Source organism: Gorilla gorilla, chromosome 4, assembly GCF_029281585.2.
Source record: "Gorilla gorilla gorilla isolate KB3781 chromosome 4, NHGRI_mGorGor1-v2.1_pri, whole genome shotgun sequence".
In the NCBI taxonomy this organism is placed as follows: domain Eukaryota; kingdom Metazoa; phylum Chordata; class Mammalia; order Primates; family Hominidae; genus Gorilla; species Gorilla gorilla.
The window spans coordinates 126,886,869-126,911,710 of NC_073228.2; the positions used below are offsets into that span (position 1 = coordinate 126,886,869).

At 41.3% G+C, this 24,842-nt stretch overlaps 1 protein-coding gene across 1 annotated transcript; it reads right to left on the minus strand.

Moving 5' to 3' along the window:
* Positions 1-1,963: 1,963 nt before the first annotated feature.
* PPIC (peptidylprolyl isomerase C) lies at positions 1,964-23,012 on the minus strand. The gene is made up of 5 exons (XM_004042412.4): positions 15,096-23,012; positions 7,884-7,997; positions 7,354-7,447; positions 4,363-4,547; positions 1,964-2,591 (listed from the first exon to the last, which is right to left on the minus strand). The coding sequence occupies exons 1-5, from the start codon at positions 15,210-15,212 to the stop codon at positions 2,463-2,465; spliced, it is 639 nt and encodes a 212-aa protein (XP_004042460.1). The 5' UTR covers positions 15,213-23,012; the 3' UTR covers positions 1,964-2,462.
* Positions 23,013-24,842: the final 1,830 nt, after the last annotated feature.

Consider the following 24,842-nt stretch of genomic DNA (forward strand, 5'->3'; position numbering starts at 1 on the left):
GATTTCTCAAAAGAAAAATAAGAAATTGGGCAGCCATCACCAGAGCAAGTGGACTAAATGCCGGGCTGACCAAAACACTGATGATATCCCTTACAATTTTGGATCACTTTCTAAAGCCAATCCCAGGAGTGAGAAATTCCAAAGTTATAAATGTTTGGGTTTCCTGATAAGGACTGCTTCCACTTTTAGCCCTATAAAAATTCTCCTTATAGCAGATAAAATAATAATTCTTAGACGCAGATCATCACATCATGCCCCTCCGCAACTTCAAACAGATAACCCTTCCGTGTAACATGACCAAAGACTCACCCTGGCACCCAGGCCCAAACTGGTCCAGTCTCAGCCTTACCTCTGACCGCGCCCCTATCCCGCTCCCCTTTCCGCACCAGGCCCTAACACACTGGCTTTCTCTTCTGCCCTGGAATTCACTCATCTTTATCTTGGGACCTTAATATTTTCTCTTCCTTCCTCCTGGAAGGCCCTTCTTGCTGCTTCCTACCCTTCCTTCAGGCCTTAGCACAAATGCCATCCCTCCAGAGGCCCAAGAGAACCAAGAGGGGCCCAAGAGGCCTTCCACTCCTACGATGCTTCTCTCCCAGCCTCTCTGGCAGACATGGGCATATTTTTTTTTCACAGCACTCATCACCCTTTTTATTTGTTTCCTTGTTTATTCTCTGTCTTCCCCCACTAGACTGTAAGCCCCATGAGGCCCTTTTCTGTCCATTGTTGTATCCCCAAAAGTCAAACTGGTACCTGGCAGATCAAAGACCCTCAAAAAAATATTTGTTGGAAAAAAATTAACAAATTGCTCTCCAAGAGTGTTGTAGCAATTTGCAAATCAGCAGTAGGAATACTCAATTCATCTCTCACTGAGGCAGTTTTCTTAGAATACAACTCGGTGAGATGGATCCTCACTGCTTGAGTCCTGGAGGAGAAGCAATGGCACTGTTTTCTAACAGACAACACTTCCTATCTGAACAGAGATCAAGCACTCTCTGTTATAGCCAGGTATGTTATAACAAGGCCCCAGTAGAATTTCACTTTCCCATTAGTTTTTTTTTTTTTTAAAGATAGGGTCTTGCTATGTTGCCCAGACTGGAGTGCAGTGGCAATTCACAGGCATGATCCCACTACTGACCAGCACAGAAGTTTTGACCCGCTCTGTTTCCAACCTGGGCCAGTTCACCCCTCCTTAGGCAACCTGGTGGTACCATGCTCCCCAGTGGCCACCATATTGATGCCAAACAGTATAGATACCCCATCAGTATAGCTCACTATAGCCCCAAATTCCTGGGCTTAAGCAGTCATCCCACCTCAGCCTCTTCAGTAGCTGGGACCACAGACATGTGCCACCACACCTGGCCTCATCTAGTTTAAATATAGCCTGAGTGGGTTTTGTTGTTGTCGTTGTTTGAGACAGGGTCTCACTCTGTTGCCTGGGGCAATCACAGCTCACTACAGCCTTGATCTCCTGGACTCAAGCAATCCTCCCACCTCAGCCTCCTGAGTAACTGGAACTACAGATGTGCACCAACATGACCAGCTAATTTTAGTTTTGGTAGAGACGGGGTCTCACTGTGTTGCCCAGGCTGGTCTCAAACTCCTGGGCTCAAGCAATTCTCCTGTCTCAGCCTCCCAAAGTGCTGGGATTATAGGCATGAGCCACCATACCCAGGCCTTATAGCCTGAGTCTTAATCCCCTTATGTAAGTAACAAAAAATATTCCTATTACAACTGGGCTAAAGATAACTTTCTAAAAATGTTACATTGAATAACAATAAGTAAATAATCACCTTAAGTATATGAGATGTGGACGGGCATAATTTCTGAGTTATCTAATTATGTTTGTAGTTTGATTTATAAAATCTTTCTAATCTGTTCACTGTTAATGCTAGAGTGTGTGTATTTTTGTATATTTATTTCTTAAAGAACTTTACATTTTTAAAAAGTCTTGCAAAAAGAGTTGATCTAAAAGTATTTAATATAAAGAACAGCAAAGCACACTTTTGTCAGAAAGAAATCCCTATGACATATCTCAGATTACACTAGTCAAATTTCCCTTTATCTGAATTTCTGTTTGGATACAAAATAATAAACTTAATATCCTCATCTGTTTCAGATAAATGTTCAGCATTACCCAATATGGGGATCATAATGAATTCAGAAAAAAAATATTGCTTAAAAAAGTAGCCAATTCAAAGTTTTTTTTAGTTTTAAAATAGCACCACTTGAGGAAGGGGATATATTTAAGTTCAAAGTCCCTAAGCAGGTGGTTTACTAAAGTTCAAGCAAACTAAAGGGTGACGGTTTGATTTTTATAACTTTCCTGTGATCTGGGATAGAATACAAAAAGAAAGTAAAAAAAAAAAAGCAAATAATTGAAAGACAACACACCACACACACACACACACACACACACACACACCCCTGCCAAAGCATATCCTTGTTTTCTGCCAGTTGTGTCACCAATCAGCGACCTCAACCACAAAAGGCGTTTTCACGTCTATCTTGCCACTGTTGACGATCGAGCAGTTGGTGAGTGGACGGTCATGCCCATCAGTTGCTTGGAGCTCTATGGAGTGCACCACTGTCTGGTGAGAGAAAAGTAGACACGTGGTTTAATTCTGACCAGCAGCTATAGCAATCCAAAGGTTAAACCAAAGGCAACTCCAAAAGCCCAAGTGGGAAGGAAATAAGGTTGGTTGGTTGGTTTGTTTTTTATGACTACTAAGACCATGCACGCTAACTGTGGAAAACTTAGAATATTTAGAAAATATATACATCACATAATAAAATTCACCCATGACCTTCTTACTCAGAGACCACACTGGTATATTTCCTCACTTCTTTTTAAATAAGCATTTTATATTCTAAAAAAGTAGATATTTTTGTAAACACCCAGCTCTAGTAAAAGGCATTTCCATTCACCTGGTATAAGCCAGCGTAACAGTTAACATGAAGTCTGAGTCAGTTTCAGCTCCATCCTGTAATAGGTCTTCACATGTATGGGCCAGAAAGCAGATTCAGAAATGGACCTAGTTCTAGGTTTGTCCATTTTAAAGGTGACCCAAGCCATTAACCTATAAGTTGTGCCCAATACTAATGTAACCCCAGCCCCCCACAGTGCTGTGAAGGCACCTTTCTCTACCCTGGAAGGCTTCACAAGCCCAACAGTACAGTATTTCACACTGAAGGAGGTTAGGACTGGGCAAGGAACAAGAAAGTAGGTTTTTGGTGGGTTTCCCAGACAGCATTGAGGCTACTAGCTCAGTTCCCAAACTTGTGTTAGATAGAATCAGAAAAACAGGTAGTTGTGAAGGAACTGCAGCGAGCAAGATTGGTTTATTTACATTTGGATGAGGGAGGTAGAATAAGTCACATGAAAACAAAATAAAATGAAACATGGAAGAGGGAAAGGGAGACAAGGATGGTCCAGGCCTGGGATGGACAGACTTTACAGTAACCAGTTTAGGAGCTAAGAGAGCTACTTCAGGCACCTGTAAGGCAGAAATATTGAGAAAGAAAGGGAATGAGGGTTTTAAGAAGTGTTCCTACGGGTTGTGAATTGGACTGCTTTGACATTCTTTGAGACCCAACAGTATAGATTCAAATTCTCTTCAATAATTTTTGGATGCGTGTCTCTGTGAATGTGACCTAGGTGTCTGAGCTGAACCAGATGGGATTCTGGGGTGGTTTTGTTTTGCTTTGTTTTCAACTATTTTATTTTTAATTCTGGTAAGAAATACATAACATAAAATGTGCCGTCTCATTTGTAAGTGCACAGTGCAGTGGTGTTGAGTATATTTACATTGTTGTGCAACCAATAGCCAGAATTTTTCATCTTGCAAAACTAAAACCTTATACCTATTAAATACAACATCCCATTTACCCCATCCCCAGCCCCTGGCAACTACCATTCTACTTTCTGTTTCTATCAATGTGACCACTTTAGATATTTTATATAAATGAAGTCATATAGTATTTGTCTTCCTACGACTGGTTTATTTCACTCAGCATAATGTCCTCAGAATGTCTTTCCTTTTGGAGACTGAATAATATTCCATTGTGTGTATATATGGGGTCCTGGTATATATTGGTTCCATTAAAAAGGGCTTTACATTTATATCAAGTAGTAAAATAAATCAACTTAGTCCTTAATTTCTCTTTGTCAAGTCCCTAGCTGCTGCGCCAATGACCCTAAGAATTAAAATGCCATACCATATATAATTTATTCACCTTTGAAGAGGCCAGTCAGCTATATAATGGATCTCTAACAAGCATATTTTAAGATTAAAATAAATCACTGAAAGTACTCTCAATAAAAATATAAAGCTTTGAAAGGAAAAAAATGTATCAATTTACCATCCCATCAATGACTTTTCCAAATACCACATGTTTGCCGTCCAACCAGGTGGGCTTGGTCAAGGTGATAAAGAACTGAGAGCCATTGGTGTCAGGCCCAGCGTTGGCCATGCTGACCCACCCAATGCCATAGTGCTTCAGCTTGAAGTTCTCATCTGGAAATGTCTCACCATAGATGCTCACACCTGAGACAAAACAAGGAAGAGAGTCAACAGATGTCTTCCAAAAGTCAACTCTTCAAAGGGAAACATAAGGCCTTAGAAGAATCAATTACTAGAACCCTATAGGAGGTAGGGATGGGGAAGACATGTTCAAACATAAGGAGACATGAAGGAGGGAATAAAATTAACTCCTTAAGGGAACAGGGCACTAGGGCCTAAAATGAACAAAGAAAGCCTTAAATATGGCACAGGATAGTGGGATACTCTCTGGCCTCATACCAAGGGCCAAACCTTGATCAAGCAGGTCCATGACTTCGCTCTGAAGTGAGAAGGAACTGAAGGGCAGGAAAATATCCTAAAGCCAGATGAAAAGGTGTGTGAGCCATCCTAGTGGCTGTGTACCTGTTTCCTGAGGCTCAAAGCTCAGGACAGTCCTGTGACTTATCCAGGATTGGGTGTTACTCAGCACCCAACCAGGATGCACCAAGCATTCAATATACACCCACACCGAATTCTCATAACAACCCTGAAGAGTAGGTATTCTCCGTCCTATTTTACAATGGGAAACAGAGGTTACAAAACTTGAAAATAGCAGAGCAGAATTTGAACATCTGACTTTCTGATTCTAAAGCTGGTGCTTTTTCTTGCCTCAGCACCAAGAACAATAGCAGCTGATCTGGAAGTTGTTGGTCACAGCAACTTCAGGACCCATCAGGACACAGAGGATGATGGCAATTGGGAGCACCCAGTGGTCAAACTTGAACAGGAGAACCAAAGCAAGGCAGGAAGTCTGGAGTTCTAGCAAAGCGGCAGGCAGAGTGGAAGACCTTTCTCCACAGACCATGAGAAGGATCTGACCATCCTCCAATACCTCAAGGGTCTACCAGGCCCACCTCCCCTTCTGTAGGGCCCCTTATCTATCAGTTGCCAACTTCAAAATTCTGATTCAGTTAGAAAACCCAGAAGTAGGCTGGGTGCAGTGGCTCACGCCTGTAATCCCAGCACTTTGGGAGGCTGAGGCGGGCAGATCACAAGGCCAGGAGATTGAGACCATCCTGGCTAACACGGTGAAACCCTATCTCTACTAAAAATACAAAAAATCAGCCGGGCATGGTGGCGGGTGCCTGCAATCCCAGCTACTTGGGAGTCTGAGGCAGGAGAATCGCTTGAACCTGGGAGGCAGAGGTTGTAGTGAGCCAAGATCATGCCATTGCACTCCAGCCTGGGTGACGGAGTGAGACTGTGTCTCAAAAGAAAAAAAAAGCCCAGAAGTGGATATCAAAGCCAAGCAATTTATAACTGGTTGGTCAGTGACACTTGAAGTGGCCTTGTAGGAGAGTGCTCCTACAGAAGGGTCTACGCTATATTTAAATTGCCCAATACATTGTCTGTCCAAAATTCAGAGAATTTTAACGCAAGATGCACACTGGGCAGGGAAGGTAGTGAGAAAAAAAAGGTAGCAGAAAAGAGGGCAGAGTGAAGCTCAGTCACCATTCCTGCCGGCACCATTCCTATGGCAGGAAGGTGGGATGCCAGCACCGAGGGCACGGGCACCAGCGCTGCAGGGTTTTCCAATGAGATCCACGAGCGTCCTCAGCAAATCCCATTGCCTGGGGTAACCTAAATGCCTTCCTCCACTGCAGTCTACATCCCCATACCCCTCAGCATTTTTGCAAGAACTAGAAGTAATCTTCACAAAGTGCCTGGCAAATCAAAGCACTTAATAGTAGCCATTTTTTGTTATAAACAAACCATTGCAATAAACATAAAATTAGAAATAGTGCTTGAAAATGGCCTGTTGCTTTAAAAATGGACAACAAATATCCACCGAAACCAGTATTTGTTGAATTAAAAATCTTAAATCTGAAGTAAATTTAAATTCTTTGGAGTTACATATATGGTGTATGTTCAAGAAAAGAACTAAACTTTTAAGAGAAAACAGTGTATGGAGCTGGATAGCTATAATCCTGAATGAGAAACAATAAGCTGAAGGAGATTTGAAACTCTCTAAATTTAACTATCTCTACTTTATTGAACTCCAATTTTGTTTATAAGAGTTTGTTTCTATTACAATTTTGACAACTCAGCTATTGCTTTAACTTTAAAAAAGTATTGGTTCCCAGCTTTGTCCAAAGGACAGCAAATAGTAAGCTTGGGTCCTGACGAAACCACCACCCTGTAAACTCAGACACTGGATTCAGTCCTCCTGTTCCCAAGTTTCCCAAGTAGAACTTACTTTCTCTAACCCAACATTTTAGAACAGAAAAATGAAAAGATATAGCCAGGAGTGTGAGTCACTTTTTTGCAGGTTAAATCTGAAAAGTTCTCTTGGACTTGTTTTTCACTGTTTTGTCAATATGATGAAAGATTTTGAAAGAAGGAGGAAAGTGCGCTGTGACCCTGCTGCTAACTCTAGTCTCAACCTCCTGGCATGAGGCCCGTCTTCCTCCTGCAACGCCCACCTCTGCCGCACGCTGCCATCCCAGGGGAACGCAGCTTCATGTTCCACACCTTTTCCTTCCTACGAAAGATATTTTTCTGTATGGCTACTGACTAGTAGTCTGGTATTTTAATAACTGCAAAATGAATACATCTCAATTACGGAAAGACAATAAACACCAAAACAATCCTGCTTAAAATGAGGACGCCTCCCTCATACCTGTCGAGATGCTGCTAGATGAGTCCCCAAAACTCCATCCTTCTCAAAGAGGTACAGTCGTCTTTACAACTGTGTTCCTTAGCTCTGGATTTCAACAGACTGGGTTCATATACTGGCTTAACCTTAGATTTCGGTTTGGTAAATGGGAAAGGAAAAATGCAAAGACGTTACCCCCAGTGCCATCTCCAGCGGTGATGTCACCTCCTTGAATCATGAAATCCTTGATGACACGATGAAACCTGCTTCCTTTATATCCATATCCTTTCTAAAGAGATTATTTCAGTTGAATAACAAGTAACAGAGGTCATACTGAAAGATAAACTCAGTGTTGATCTAGAAAGGATAAACTGAGAAAATTAAACAAAATGCCTACAGAACTTGATTATATCCCAGCTATGGTTTACTGAGAGAAATTTATCATTAGCTGACCAAAAAATAAATATGTTATGGAAGTAGAGTATTAATGTGAATAAGTTAAAAGAGAGCAAACCATATTTTCACTTGATGATGATTTTCTCCCAATTTCCAGAAGCCTAAGGGCACTGAGTGCCCAAATAATACATATTTTATTGGAAAATAAAGTCAAATGTGGTAAGGTTCATCTGACATACTAATTTAATACTTATTTTCTCAGATGACATCTTTATATTTGGCTTAAAAGAAAGAAGACCCAATTTAAAGGAAATAAAATTGAGACATACCTCTCCTGTTGCTAGAGCAACAAAATTTTCCACTGTCTTGGGCACAACTTTTCCAAAGAGGCCAATCACAATTCTGCCAACATCTTTGTCTCCAATCCTCACATCAAAGAAGACCTGTGTGCAGTTGAAAGGCAAAGTGGAAGGTTATAAGGTGGAAAAGCACAAATACAAGGTAAGTCAAAATTAAAATCTGAGAATTGACCCACATACAAAAGCCCTGCCCATCAGTATTTTGTAAAGGAGCATGACATCAATTAAAGGTACTTTAAAACTATTGTGTGGGTGCATTTCACTCACAAATATTCTTTCAAGAAACATTTATTAAGCACCACCCATGGGCCAGGCACTGTACCAGGTATTGAGTTTAAAGGCTGACTCAACTCTGTCAGTGTTGGCCAATGAAGTCTTCAATAATTCTTCTCTTCCCATACCCCAGACAAACGCTGCTGCTACTTCCCATTTCCTGGCTTTATGGATGAAGAGTAGAATGGAAAATGTTGCTCTCTTAGAAAGTAATGCTCTCTAATCTTGGCAGGACAAAAAAAAAAAGTTGTGAGGAAACAGGCTAACCATCAAAATTTATTTTTTTAAATTTCAAACAGTCCTAAATTTGCAATGAGTTCTCAATAGATGTCTGCCATCCAGGAGATGGCAAAAATGATGAAACACAGCAGTCCTTCAAAAGGCCTGCCACTCATGTCCAAGCACAGTAAAGCACCAGGTCCCCAGCTTTCCAAAGGACAGCAAACATTAAGCGTGGGTCATCACGCTGACAAAGCCGTCACCCTGTAAACTCAGACACTGAATTCAGTCCTCTTGTTCCCAAGTTACCCAAGTAGAATTTGCTTTTCCTAACCCAACATTTTACAACAGGAAAAAGAAGACACATAGCCAGGAGTGAGTGTGAATCCACCTTTTGCAGGTAAAACCATAAAAGTTCTCTTGGACTTGTTTTTAACTGTCTCATCTGAAACAAAATTATATGCATTTTGCTTCACAAATCACTGTGTTAAGATGATTCTGAAATAGAATGCTTGAAAAGGCCACAGAGTCAAAGGGCATTCTATTAGCGCGTTTAGATTATATGAACCAATTTACTGTTTGAATGGGTAAAAAAGACATTCAAGAGATGGCTTTAAAAAATATAAGAACGGTTGTCAAAGAAAAAAGATGTCTTACAGTTTAGAAAAATCAGTAAGTAAAGACTGTCAAGCTTCAGTTCAAGTCAAGAGCTTCTGCCAATACATCAGTACACCTGTCACAGGGTGATGTGATATTTAGTGTTCCATGTGGCATTTTACAATTTTTACATGGCCAAAGCAGCAAAACTTTTATTATTATTTATATAGAAGAGCTTTATAGAATGCATGAAAGGCCCTGCCCTTGAGATGGGGCAGTGTATTAAAGGAGTGCAATTCAGCATGGCTTGGGATAGGAAGGTGCTTCAACACACCCATGGGCCTGGTCAGTGCAGAGCCGGCTTGCGAGAGAAGCAGTTTCTCCAAAGGGATTTGCAAGCCAAGGTGTAAATTCAATAACCAGCAATAACGAAGAAGCACCAGGAAGCCAGAGATGAAACCTTAAAGAAACATCATACGAGACACTAGAAGAGCCTTCCAGACTTTTAAAATAAAGAAGAGAAAACAAAGCCTGTGAATGTTTAGGAAGAGAATAAGATCTGGGAGAGCAGCATGAGCAGATGAAGAAAAAGTACCTGTCACCCAACATAACTCTTCAGCAAAAATCACATATTTTTACACACAGCCTAGCACACATATTATTATAATTTTTTTCCCCAAATTGAAATATCCTTCAGCTTCATGAGTGAGCATAAGAACACACAGCAGGTTTTGCCAACTCTACTGGAAAGGATAAAATCCAATCTCATTTTGTCAACAAGTATTTATGCAAGTTTATGTAAAAGGCGATGTGAGGGCACAAACTGTATAAGAGGGTCCCTGTCCTAAGGCAGTTTAAAATAAAGAGATAGGATAGGCAAACCCATAACCACAGTACAGGGCAGTGTGTGACAAATGCCCCCCAAACACTGTATGCCCAGGCCTGCAGGAACGGTGAGGCTAAGGAGGAAGGCTTGAAGGGAGGCAGGCCTGGGAGGAGGGGAGCCATCTCCCCAAACAAGGATGGGGGTGAGCCTTGCCTGGCAGACTTCTTTCTGGAACCAATGCACCTAGGCAGGAAATGTGACCTGTGTGCAGAGAAGCAAAGCTGCCCTTCTGACCACAACTAGGGGTTAGAGTGGGTGGGGGGCCAGGAAAGAAGCTGCCCACCAGTTCCAGAAGGCAGAGGAGAGATGCTGGCCTAAGCATGAGTTTTGTTAGGCAAAAGAGAGAAGACAAAGAATAGGGTCAAGCGAGGCTCTGGGAATGTTACTCAAACGGAGAGAAAGAGAATCTGGAGGCTCTTATACCAGTTCAAGAATAAGGTCATAATGGCCTGCACTGGGGTGGTGGCGGAAGGAATGTACGAGGGAGACAGAAAAGGCATTTATTTATTTACTTATTTACTGAGACAGAATCTCATTCTGTCGTCTAGGCTGGAGTGCAGTGGCACAATCTTGGCTCACTGCAACCCCTGCCTCCCAGGTTCAAGTGACTCTTGTGCCTCAGCCTCCAGAGTAGCTGGGATTACAGGTGTGTACCACCACACCTGGCTAATTTTTGTATTTTTACTAGAGACGGGGTTTCGCCATATTGGCCAGGCTGGTCTCGAACTCCTGACCTTAAGTGATCCGCCCATCTTGGCCTCCCAAAGTGCTGGGATTACAGGCATGATCCACAGCGCCCAGCCAGGAGAGGCGTTTAAACAAAGGGGCAGACACTGGAGGAGGAGCAGGAAGAAAGAGGGAAGGAAGCAAACATGACTTAGTGGTGGTCTCAGTGTGGGTAACCCACATCATCTTATATAATTCATCCTCACCACACCGGGAAAGGTGGGACAGGAACTATTATCACTAATTTACAAATGAGAAAAGTGGGAATGAGGGAGGTTAAGTGATTTACCAAGGTTTCCCTACTATGAGTGTGAGAGCCAGAATTTCAAGGCTGCCTCTAGCTAAACTGGTTTATTGTTAATAGGGCTCTCCGGGTCTAGCCAGGGAAACCCTAAGGAGTAGAAACAGTGTTTTTAGTTCCCCAGTGGCCAGCTAAAGGTTAGCAGGAGGAGGCAGTCAAGAAATGTTAAATGATTCAATGTCAAATGATACTCAAGGAGGACCTGGGCACACACATTCCTAGACAGGAGGTGAGACAGCTGCCAGCAAACACTCACTCTAAACCCTCTCACCACTGGATTCATCTCTGATGTTGCTGAGTGCCTCTGGGAACAAAACCCAGTGCTGGGCCAGGGGTGGGGTGGGGCTACAAAGCTCCTACCCTCAAGGAGCTTCAGTCCAACAGAAAACACATATATGAATGCTATAATATAATGAGAAGTCAGATTTTATAAGACAAGTACAGATAAGGTGTCATGGTAAGGGGTGGTGATTATCTGTGGAGATCAGTGTGGGCTTCCTGGGAAAGGTGATATTGGATTCCATGCTAGACTTTGGGAGTGAGCACCTCAGTCACTTGTTTTTTCCCTCAATGCTGCCCTTGAAAGTCATTTGAAAATTACTCGGCATTGGAGATGGGAGGAGGTAGAGGAAGAGGGAGGAGGCACTTACACAGCCTGACCCAAACCCCTGTGGAATTAATCCTGATTCCACTTCCAAAGTAACTAGGGAACACACCCAGTACATGAGCTGCAATGTGGAAGAAACTGTTCTCAAATGCAGCTCCACCACTCAATGGCCATGGAAACTTCAGCAAGTTAATTAAACTCTGAACTCCCTTTCTTCATCTGTAAAATAAATGATGATTCCTTTCAGGTCTGCTCTGTCACAGTAGGATTAAGAAGATAAACACAAATAACACTAACAAGTGACTTCTGAAATCAGGGACTATGGACTATGTGCTTTACCTGCTGCTATGGTTTGGATATTTGATCCTAATGTTGGAGGTGGGGCCTAATGCGAGGTGTTTGAGTCATGGGTGTAGATCCCTCATGAATGGCTTGGTGCCATCTCAGAAGTGAGTGGGTTCTCACTTTGTTAGTTCCCATGAGAACTGGTTTTAAAAGGAAGCTAGCACCACCCCCTTCAGCTTCCTCTCTCTCCACGTGATCTGCACATGCCTGCTCCCTATCACCTTCCGCGGTGAGTGGAAGCAGCCTGAGGCTGTCACCAGATGCCCAGTCTTGAATCTTACAGCTCATAGCAGAACCGTGAGCTAAATAAACCTTTTTTCTTCATAAATTGCCCAGCCTCAAGTATTCTTTTATAGCAACATAAATGGACTAAGACATCTGCTTTACCACACCTAATGTGCAAAGCCCTCTCAGGTAGGGATGATTTCTATCTCCATTTGACAGAGGAGGAAACTGAGCTGTGGACATTAGATAACTTGTCTAAGGCCATCTAGCCACAGCCTCCTGGCCACTACATGCTAATGTGCTTGCAAGCTGTAATATGTGTGCAGCTGGAAGGATGGTGGCATTATTTCACACACTCCCGATGCCGGATCCTGCACAGATCCCATGGCATTGGTTCAAAAATATAGGTCAGCAAATGTAATTCTGTGGATTTGGAGCCCAATGAGCCAGAGCCCCCACCTGAGCCTCTATGGCTGGGGCAGGAAGCTGCCAGGCTGGCCCAGCAGCAGGATCTGTGGACGAAGTTAGTGCCACTAATGGGCCATGTGGGCAGAATAGCACCTCACACCTCTCTTATTTACAGATTCCTATTTTTAAATGAAATCAGAGGTAAACAAAAACACTGCTGGGGAAAACAATACACTAGAGCAATGGCCAATTAATGTACTTGTCTGCACTCAGAGAAATTATTTTTGACGTCATTTTCCAATAGATTTGTCTTTACAAGTTCATGAAAAAGTAATTTAACAGAGTAGAATCTGTTTAAGACGCACCTACACAATTAGCTTTTAGAAAAACTTAATGACAAATTTGGTAGGGGGAAAAAAAGACATGTTAAGTAACAATTCTGAGAGTAGGGTACATGCAAACTCTCCCTCAGTGACAGTGTCACAGACAAGGGTTTAGGATGCTCAAACCCTTCCCCTCCTGCAGCCACCAGCTTCCTCCTCTCTTGGCTCCATCTTCCAGTGGTTCCCCGCCCACACTGCCTGCACATCAGAATCACCAAAAGCTTCTAAAAGATAGGATACTGAGCCCCACCCATACAGATTGTGATTGACTTGCTCTGGGTGGGTCACTGCATCAGTAAGTTTAAGAAGTTTCCCAGGTGAAACCTGTTCCCAAATATTGCAGGGGACGTACTTACACTAAAAACATTTATTCATTGTTAATCTGATATTCACATCTAACTGGGCATCCTGTATTTTATTTGGCAATCTTATTCCCTCTCCCTCACCCCCTTTCTAAACCGTCAGCAACTCCTGTTAGTTATATCTCCAAAATCTATTTCAAGTCCTTCCCTTGCTCCCCATTTCAATGATTACCACCCTAATCCAAGCCACCATCTGGACTCTGGCATGGTGCCCTGAATGACCTCCCATTTCACTCTCCACTGAGTGACCACATAAATTTCTCGAGTATATATTGAGATCATGCCATTCTTATGCTTAAAACCCTTCAGTGGCTCTGACTGCAGAATAACACTTCAAATTTTAAGAATTGCGTCAATACCCGCACGCCTACCTGCAGCCTCTAAGGCCCTGTGTGATCCCGCTGCTGCTCACCCCTCCAACCTCATCTCAAGTCACCTCTCATTCTGTGCTGAAGCCATTCCGTCCTCTCCACATCCTCTGAATGCAGGGAGGGCTTTCCTGTTTGAGGACTTATGCATATGCAGTTCCCTTTGCCTCCTTAGTCTTCCCTGCGCTGGTTTTTCTCATTTTTCAGCTATTTTTAAATGTCACCCAAAGTATATTAAAGTTTATTTCCTCCAACATTTCATAATTGTGCGAATTTTATGTTTATGGCTTTATCCCAAGAGACCCCGTTCAGCTCTGTGGCCTTGCACAAACCATTTCCCAAAGTTAGACATGCCTACAAGATCAAGAGGCTGGGAGTAAGATAAGAGCTTCTCGAAACCATCAGGCTGTTTATCAGCCCCGCCCACAACGTGGCACGACCTTTCTGCGACATCAGATGCTGAGCTGGACCTCCTCCTCCCCACCCCCTAGTCCTCCCTGTCCTCAGTTGGAGTCTGCGGTAGAGGATGTAAGCATTCTACTCGTTGATTAGTATCGTTTCCATTGACAAACCCCAGACTGATGAAGACCACTTTCAGCTGCAGCCCGCCCCCTCCAGCTTCAGCTTCCAAGACACTATTGCCAGTGGGTTTTCTAGAAGTGGTGATCATGGGCACCAAATTATCCCCTCCCTCTCCCTGCATTCTCCCATTATCGTCTACCCTTGGTTAAATACGCTGAAAAAAGAACTGAAGCGGAGTTAAGTACGAGGAAGCCTTAAAGACGCACTTTCTGGCAGCCCCCCGCCCCCTTTCCCCGCAGTGGAGGCTGCCCCAGGTCTACAGGTGCCGCCTTCGCCCGGCCTCGCGTAGCCCACAGCAGGGGCCGCCCGCCCGCGGAAGTTGAAGGCGCACCTCCCCTTCCCGGGACAGGACGACGGTTCCCCAAAAGAGGCGGAGGGTAGTCTCTCATCTGAACGAGGCGCTTTAATGCCTGCCTGAAGCCACCGCGGCCAGCGTGGAGACCACGCAGCGGGCGGGCGGCTGCAAGCCCTGGGCTCCGAGCGCCTCTCCTGTGCGGGTCCCGCCCCCTCCCCGCATTCCTCTCGTTCTGCTCCCGAGCCCTGGCCACGCTGAAGGAAGTACTTGGGCAGTCTCTTTCCTGGAGAACGGGCCCGCCGGTTCCGGAAGCTTCTCCTACCCCCAGGCTGGTCACCTCGGACTACCGACCCGGGACAAGAAGTCCAAGCAGCCTGCGGCGGAGGTAGGCTGGCCTCAGCCCAGCTCCCCCAGGGTCTCCCCCGGAGCGCCGGCCTCCCAGCACGCGAGCAGCCCCCTCCCACCCAGTCCCGCGGCCGCCTCCAGTCCCCCTGCGCCCGGGAAGCCTCCACCTCGTCCGCCCTGACACCGAGGTCCCAGTATCCAAAGCGCCCCCAGGGCCCCGCCGGCAACAGGGGAAGTTGCTGCCCGCCGCTCTCGGTCACCTTGGCCGTCACCGAGGGGCCTCGCTTGCGGAAGCCCTCGGCCCCCGAAGAAGACACAAGTGCGCTGAGCCCCACGCAAAGCACGAGAGGTAGCAGCAGCCGAGGACCCGGGCCCATGGTGAGCGGTGGCAGCGGCGCTACCGGCACGGGCGCTACCGGCACGAGCGCGACACAGGCTCTGGGACAGCTGACGGGACTCCCGGCCGGCTGCGCCTGCGCGCTCCCGGTTGCGGGGGATGGGGATCGGGAAGGGCGGGGACCCGGGGCGCGTTCCTCCCAAGTTCAGACTCGCGACCCGAACTTGGGATTCGGAGGAGCGCGCCCACAGGGCGCAGCCAGGGCTCGACCGCCGCGCCGTAGGCGGGTGCGGAGGGCGCCAGGGACGGGAGGGAGCCCGGGTTGCCCAGGCGCGGAGCCGGGCGCCGCGGGCTAGGCTGGGAGCACCTCCGGGAATTTACCGCGTAGGCGCGGATTAAACTTGGACGGGAAGACCAGGACTCTCGGGCTTCCGCGTCCGCCCGGCAGCTAGCGCTCCGCGGGACTGGGAACTCTGCGGCCGGTCCCGGTGTGATTGCTGCCGCCTTGGGAGCAGCCTCCGCCGCGGCCGCCGAGTTCCAATGGCCCATTGGAACCTTTTGCTAGGTTTTGGACGCTTAGCAGAACTTTGACACCGCTGGAGGAGTGGAGCCCTGTTGCACTCGAATAATGGCCTCTCTTTGAGATGATTCACGTCTAGGGAACACTGGAAAATGCTGGATTCACAGTGCCCCTTTGCCTTCGAAAAACTTTTACATTGGCTTTAAGTACTTTATTTGGAGGATGATTCTGTGATCTTATCTACACTGTTCACAAGGCAGCACTTACACGGGCCCAGAACCATGGTCATGTAGGATTCTTTCCTGGGGAAACAAAGTAAATAAACTGACTTTTAGGTGTATCTGTAGGATGGAATTTTTACAAACTTAAGAATTATGTTTAGGAAGATTAATGACTGGGGAAGTAAGTTCTTATTATATTTTTAAATGGAAAATTCGGGTTGCAAAACCACAAAGAAATTCTGATCTCAACCGTGAAAATAAATCTATCAAGGCCCTTAAATATTGAAAGAGATGTACCACAACGTTTACAGTAGCTATAGATAGAATTGATAGCTATTGATAGACTTATGGATTTTTGAGGGTTTAAAAAATTTTTTTTACAGTTTTCTGATTTCCCAGATGTTCTACAATGAGCATATAAGTATTTTATAACATGGAAAGAGTTATTTTAAAACTCATTGCTTTTTGAATTAGAATTTCAAAAGAACTTTTTTGTTTTAGAGTAACAGCCCTAAAATTAACTAAAAATTAGTGGTATTCGCACATAGGTGCCATTTTAAGGGGCTGGTGCCATTACTTTCAAGCCAAGATTTTCCTCGGATTAAGAGATGGAATTTCTAAATGTCAGATGGGATTCCTAGGTGTACCTAAGTGTAGATCTAAAATGACATTGGAACCATTAGAGATAAAAGGAGTAACCACTACTTCTTTGGGGTGAGAAAAAGGAGAAATGCAATTCTGAGCTATTTTTATGATTCAGTCCAGTGAAAGACCTAATGGCTTTCCTCTTCATCCCCACCCCCAATAAGGAAAGAGTCCCCCTTGTGTAGCAAGACAAGGGTATCTCTCAGAGCACTTACCCTACGAGGTGACTGTGAGGTGATTGTATATATTTATCTGTGTTCATTAATTGTTTTTGTCTGTCTGCTATCAGAAGTAAGCACGGCCAGGGCAGGGATCAGGCCTATGTTTATTCCCCTTTGATGACCCATATCTAGTGCAATGCCTGATATATAGTGATTTCTCAATAACTATTTGTTGAATGAATGAATGTGTCCAACTACTTTTTATGCTACCACCATCTCACCCTCTAGGCAAAGAAATGAAATCTTTCCCAGCTCCCTAGAAACTCCTCTTATACCCTCTGCCAGTTACGAACACTTTTTTCTGCCCAAATTAACTGCAGTCCTGACTTTTCTTGTACTATAGTTTAATTTTGTTTTAATTTTATTTGAATAGGGCATTACCATATGTATTTCTTTTTGCTTAAATTTTTGTGAAATTCATCTATATTTTTGCATATAACTATTTTGGTGGCTAATACAAAGTAGGAAGCAAATTCATTTTTTTCATAAGAATATTCATTTATTTCAGTACAGTTTATTGAAAATTCTCCCCTTTAACTCACCGCTCCATACTGTTCTTCTGTCATAGAGCAAGTGCCCATGTATGCATAGGTGTGTTTGTGGGCACCCTATCTGTCCCATTGGCCTATTTGTATGTCTTTATGCCAATACTACATTGTCTTCATTAAAATAGCTTTATAATAACTCTTCATATTCAGTAATACATACCCTCTTAGCTTTGTTCAACAAATTCTTGGCTGTTCTTGAGCTTTTCCATGTCCATATAACTTGAGAATCAGCCTGTCAGTTTCCACACACTGAGATTTTGATGGGGATTGCACTGCATCTGTAGACCATTTAAGACTTGGCAAATTTACAATACTGAGTCTTCTAATTCATGAACATAGCATATTTAAGTCTTCTTTGGTTTCTCTCAATAAGATTTTATAGCTTTCTGCCCAGAGGTCTTACACGTATTTTATTAGTTTGATTTCTAAGTTTTTTATGCTATTGTCATGTATTGTAGTAAAATTAATTTTATATATTAACTTTGTATATACCAACCTTGTTAAACATATTCTAATGATTTATCTGTGAATTGTTTAGGATTTTCTCCATAGACAATTATGTCATCCATGAATAATGACAGTTTTATTTCTTCTTTCCTAATCTTTACATTTTGTATTTCTTTTTTGGCCTTTTTACACTGGCTGGGATCTGCAGTACAAAAGGAAGTGGCAACAGTGGGAGTCCTTGTATTGTAGACTGAATTATCCTCCAAAAAGATATATTGAAGTCCTAAACCCTGGTATCTGTGAATGTGACCTTATTTGGACTGCCTTTGCAGACGTAATCAAGTTAAGATGAAATCATACTGGAGTAGGGTTTGCCCTACTCTAATATGACTTGTGTCCTCATAAAAAGGGAACAGACATAGACACACGCACAGAGAACACCATATGAGGATGGAGGCAGAGATTGGAGTGCTGTATCTACAAGACAAGGGATGCCAAAGATTGCTGGCAACCCCCAGAAGCTAGGAAGAGGCAAGGAAGGATTTGCCCCTAGAGCCTTCAAAGACAGCATGGCCTTGCCAACACCTTGATCTCAGCTGCTAGTTTCCAGAACTGTGAGACAATGCATTTCTCTTGTTTGAAGTCACCCAGTTTGTGGTACTTTGTTACAGCAGCCCTAGGGGGCTCATACACCTTGTCTTGGTCCCAGTGTCAGAGGGAAAGCTTCAGTGTTTCACCATTAAGCATGATATTTGCTGAAGGTCCTTTTGGGGGATATCTTTTTTCAGATTCAGAAAATTCCTTTCTAGTCCTAGTTTGCTAAGAGTTTTTAGCATATATTTGATTTAAATTTTATTAACATCATCTATTGAAATCAACTGAAATAATTATGTGATTCTCTTACTCTGTTAATGTGATGAATTGCATTGATTTTCAAATCTTAACCCAAGCTTACATTCTGGAATGTGTCCAACATGGATTATCCTTTTTATATATTACTAGATGTGGTTTGGTAATATCAGTTTATTAACAAAGTTGCCAAAAACTGAATATAGACTATCTTCTGAAGTTCAGGAAAAAAAGAGTGGGTAAAATGTGGCTCTGGCTGTCCAGCTGAGACTGAGTTCGTCACCCACATGTCGTTTCAGTGTTAGTGGGTAAATCTGCTAATCTTATTTTCAGGATATTTGCATCTAAATTCTTGAATGAGACTAGCCTGAAATTTTCCTTTATTGGAGTTTCCTCTCAGCTTTTGTATTAGAGTTGTTCTGGCCTCTTAATATGAGTTGGCAAATGGTAGCTGTTTTTCCCCTACTCTTAAAGGGTTTGTGTAAGATTACCATTTCTTCCTTGAATGTTTCTTAGAAGCCATCTGAGCCTGGAGTTTTCTTTATTGTAACATTCTAAATTATATATTTAATTTTTAAAATAGTTGAAGGATTATTCAAATTCTCTATTCTGTTCCTTTACTTGAAGTATTTTTCAAGGAATATATCCATTTTATTTATATTTTAAAATATTGTTTTATAAAGTTGTTTAAAACATTTTTTAATGATTTTTTAGGTCTGCAGGACCTGTAGTAATGTCTTCTTTTTCATTCCTGACATTGGTTGTTTCTTTTCTTGTTTTCCTTGAACAGTTTCACCAAGGAAGCTGATGAATCCAATATATTTTATCTTATTAATTTATGTTCTAACTTTATTATTTCCTTCTCTCTGCTTTCTTTGAGTTTAATTTACTGTTATTTTTCTATCTTCTTGGATAGACTCTTAACTCATCAATTTTTAAAGCCCTTCCTTTTTTTATATAATACGCTGTATACAGTTAAAATGTGAAGTTCCCCTTGCACTTCTTGAACGTTTTGATATGTCATATTTTCATTATTCTTTGAAAATAATTTCTAACTTATATTTTTATTTCTTTTTTGACCCATGTGTTATATAAAGGTATAGTACTTTATTTCCAAGCATGATTTTTAAAAAATCCTTTTGTTAGTGATTTCTAACTTAGTTGTATTGTGGTCAGAGAACATATTCTGTATTATTTCATTCTTTTAAAATATGTAGAGACTTGCATTATCACATAGGATCTGAACAATTTATTTGATTCTGCCCTCGTTAGATATAGTATTCTACATATGTGTTCATTAGATCAATTCATATCTCTATCCTTACTTTTATCTCCTTGTTATAAGAGTTACTGAGAGAATTGTGTTAAAAATCAATTTCATCATTGACTCTAGTTTATTTCTCCTTGTAGGTCTGTAAATTTTTTCTTTATATGTTTCTTTATATATTTTTGAGACCCTATTGAATGCAAACACATCTAAAATTATCTTTTGATTAATTAAATTATCTTATCATTATGTAGTATCATTATTTCTAATAATGTGTTTTGCCTTAAAGTCTGATATTAATTCTCCCTCTACTGGATTGGTCCGTTATACGTTCTTTTATTAATCTTTCAGTAGTTATACTAGAGATTACAGTATATATTCTTGATTCCTTAAAGCCTACTGTTACTTGTCACCTTTACTCTCTGGGTAATGCAAAAAGCTCAGGACACTTACCTCCTTTTCCCTTCTTAAGAATTGTATGTCTTTGTTGTCATGTATTTTATTTTACCCCATGACACACAATTGTTATTGTTTAATAAAGTTATATACACTTAGATATATCCACATATTTACATTTTCATTGCTCTTCATTACTTCTTGCATTTCAGACTTTATGTGGTCATTTTCTTTCTGCCTGAAGAAGTACATTTGGTATTTCCTTAACTGCTCAGTCTGCTGGCAACAAATTATTTTATTTTTATTTGCCTGAAAATGTCTTTACTTGACTTTATTCCTGAAGGATATTTTTGCCCAGTATAAAACTATTTTATTTCTGTAGTATCAATATGTTACTTCCTTTGACTTCTAGCTTCCATTATTTCTGTTGGAAAATCCACTATTAGTCTAATTGTTGCTCCTTTGAAAGTGATTTGTTTTCTAAAATCTGAATGATTTTAACATTTATCTCTCTATATTTTGATTTTAAAGCAGTTTTATTAGAATTTGCTTAAATGTAGATTTCTTTTTACTTATCCTACTTGGGACTCAGGATTTCTGACTCTTTAGAAATCCTGAGTTTAGAAAATTCCCAGTCATTAACTCTTGAAAAGTCAATTATAATCAATCTCACTACCCTTGTACAATTACTTTCTTTTCTTTTTTTCTTTTCTTTTTTTTTTTTTTTTTCCTTTGGAGACGGAGTCTCACTCTGTCACCCCATGCCTGGAGGCCTGGAGTGCAGTGGCAGATCTCGGCTCACTTCAATCTCTGCCTCCCAGGTTCAAGTGATTCTCCTGACTCAGCCTCCCAAGTAGCTGCGATTACAGGTGCCTCCCAACCACACCGGGCTAATTTTTGTATTTTTAGTAGAGACAGGGTTTCACCATGTTGGCCAGGCTGATCTTGAATGCCTGACCTCAGGTGATTCACCCGCTTCGGCCTCCCAAAGTGCTGGGATTACAGGCGTGAGCCACTGCGCCTGGCCCAATTACTTTCATTTATGCATATTTGTCTATACTGTCTTTTACATGCACAAGACATTTGAAGTAATATACTGTAAAACTGTACAATTAAAATTATAAATAAAATGTAAGTCTATGACATGAAATCCAAACAGTATATGGATGAATTATAAGAAGATTAGCTAATCTGCTAGCAGTTATCTTTTGTAATACTAAAATAAACAATGGCAGTATAACATTTTTGTAGCTTGCTTCTTTTGTTGTAGTTTTGATCCATCACAGACTGTTTGTGTTTCATTTATTAATCATTTATGAGTACCAAAGGGTACAGTTTTGTCATATTTAGTGTTTTTCCCCTAGCTTATTAGAAGCAAGTTTTAGATTTCTGCTACTTGTAAAATAAATGTGGCTCTCAAAGCTGCATGTCAATGTCTTTTATAAAACTCTTTATTTATTTTTTGTCCGCTATATCAATTTCTTCCCTCATTTATGTAAATAACATCTTAGTTAAGTCAAATATTACCTTCCTCTCAAACTAAGACGGAACTGGCACAAATGCCTTTGTTAAATTACATTCACTTTTAGCAAGTAAATGCCTAAACCCTTGTTAATTACTAGCTATTTATTTGAATGATGAATTCTGCTTGGGAAATTTCCTTTAAATGTCAGAATGAGGGAAATGTACAGTGACCTGAGATCATCCAGGAGGCACTAGGGTCTCCTAGCTAGAACCTGAGATCAGGGCTGAAGTTACTGGGGCTCTCATACTGTTCTTGTCTTTAATGTGCCTAGCATCTTTTTCTGGAGCTAATCATTTAGGCAAATGTTCTGCTCCTTTACTACCTGCCCCTGCCAAACTTTCAGTGACAAAATCTTTAAGGGATTAAAAACGAATCTTGCTTTTATTTGCCAACCTGGACAAAACCAACTAGCACTGTTAATGACAGGTATCATTAAGATACTCTGTTCTCACCCTCCCTGAGCTCCTTCAGCAATCAGCCAGAAGAGAAGCAGCAGCACTGATACTTACCCAGGCTGGGCACTGGGGTACAAAACCGAAGATGCCCTCAAGGAATTTCAAAGGTAGGATGTGTACATGAGAAGAGTTTAAAAACTATGTAAAGGAACGGGTTCAGCCCACAGAGAAAGATTGCAGAAGGGAAATACTAAGCAAGGCATCTTGTATACAATATCCTCTATAATCCTGAGAGGGAGGTATTGTTGGAAACTGATAAAACTAAGGAGTTGAAGTTCATCGAAAACCTCAATGTGTCTGCATCTGTGAAGTTCAGGTGTGATGGAGATTTTGCAAATATGTAACTTAACTGGTCAAAAATGGTTAATTTAGAGAACATGGAAGCACGGTTGCACTGGAGCATGATAATTAGGAAGTGACGAGAATTAGAGAGCGAGTAAATATGGCTCTTGCAACTGGTGAAATAGGAGATTGATTACACATTGATTATATTCCAAAAATTAAGGAAAATTTAATTATGCAAAAGAACAAAAATCTCATGCTGTAAAACCCTGATGATTCCTACTTCATGCTGCATTGATCTGAGAGCTAGATGTGTCTTCCTTGACAGTTCAGGCAACCCTGATTCTAATTCTTTGGAGACAATCTGTTATTAAATTGATCTGTGTATTTATGTTCTGTCCTATTCACTGTTATTTACTATTCACCAAGGCTGCCAACTTTTAAACAGTCTTGATATAAATGTTTGTTCCTAAACCTTTGCTGATAGATGTGTTTTATGTAACAGTTACGGAGTCCATTAACATGAAGCACTAAAACCCAAAAAGAAACTGAAGAGATTTATAAGCATATGAAATGCCCTCACCAGAGACAGTTGAAATAATAAATTGAAAGTCAAAGGAACATTTGTGAAGTTACTATGAGCAGATTTATCTACATCAGAACATGTTTCTGGGACTGAATCATGCTCTATATATTATGTTTAACTTAAAAGGTAAAATACAAATTTATTCTTTTATATTGGTAATGACTTATTGTGTTGAGAAAACCCTACTATTGTAGAGGAGAGAAATTTCTCTTTGAACACTCCTATGTCATTTGTTAAATTATCTGAATGATTTTTCTTTACAAGTTGGAAGTTTAGGAAAGCTCGAATTATTAATATTTTTATGTGATAGTAAAATATTCCAGTATTATTGTTTTACAAAAATATCCAATTCTGAGCCCAGTTGTGATAGCAACAGTATTCTAGGAAAAAATTTTTCTTGACTGCAACTTGAGGTATAATTAGTATCCTCAGAAACAAATATCCCTGCCCCTAGAAAAGAAAAAAGTTTGGCAAAGCAAAATGGTGGCATCTATCTCCTCGTTAAAACATCACATTGACAAAGTCCATATACTTCTCTGTTTCAAAAAGTCCCAGTCCTTTTAAACATTGACATTCTTATCATTTTGTGTGTTCGGCGCTGGCCACTGGCTAACAGTGTCTGTGTGGATTTCTCCTTGAATATCTTTCCTCCATCAACTGATAAGTTAGTCACTCCTAGGATTTCTGGTCAAGAGCATGGCTCAAAGAAAGCAAGCTGATAGTACATATTTGAAATTGCAACAAAACATTCCTTCTCTTCTTGTTCTGTGTTTTGTTGTTGCTTGCTGTTTATGTTTTCATATTTGAGGGTAGATCTAAAGGCTACTGAGCTTTCAGGTTGAGGTCGCCTGGGCACTAGAGTGGCAGTTTAATATGCTTTCCTGGGAGAGAAAAGACACTGGTATTGTAAATCTAGCCTGTATTCACTATCACAGGGCTAATCCATGGCCATAAAATTAGAGTCAAATATAAGATGAACTGCAAGCCACTCCTTTCACATCAATCTATACACACAAGCTAATGTGTTATTTTAGGAGTGAAAACAAAATTCTTTATTGCTCCTTAAAGACGTAGCTCAAGGTATGGGATGATCATAACAAATGTTTTTGATCACATTTATTTTTCCTATATGTAACTTTTTACAAATAAATAAAAATGTTAAAATTCAGGAAACTAAAGGGAGAAAATTTTCAAAGTCCCAATCCCCCAAAGTAAATACTGTTTTTTTTTTTTTAATTGTAGAGACAGGGGTCTTACTCTGTTGACTAGGCTGGTCTTGAACTCCTGGCCTCAAATGATCCTCTCAACTTGATTTTCCAAAGTGCTGGGATTACAGACATGAGCCACCACACCCCGCCTAAAACATGTTTTTGAGCCAGGTGTGGTGGCACACACCTATAATCCCAGGGATGATGGAGGCTGAGGTGGGGGAAATGTTTGAGGCCAGGAGTTTGAGACCAGCCTAGACAAAATACTGAGGCCCTCTTAAAAAATATTTTTAATTAACAAATTAAATGAAAATTAAAACAGTCTTTTGAAAAATGTAAGAAAATTTACAGAATTGAAAAAATTTTAAGTATCTCTCCTGCAACAACAAAATTGTTCAAAAGAAAAGATTTCCAAATCTTATAAACACCAAACAGTAGTTTTCACTGGCAGGAACTAAAGATTGAATTTGAAAATGTAGCAGGGAGAAGTGAAAAGAATC

Bases quoted from the DNA above. Each gene is read 5' to 3' on its own strand.
- PPIC (XM_004042412.4), bottom strand. From the start codon at position 15,212: ATGGGCCCGGGTCCTCGGCTGCTGCTACCTCTCGTGCTTTGCGTGGGG. The intron at 7,998-15,095 runs GTGACCGAGAGC...AACTGCACACAG, and splicing joins GCCCCTCGGTGACGGCCAAG to GTCTTCTTTGATGTGAGGAT. The intron at 7,448-7,883 runs GTATGTCTCAAT...TAATCTCTTTAG, and splicing joins TTGCTCTAGCAACAGGAGAG to AAAGGATATGGATATAAAGG.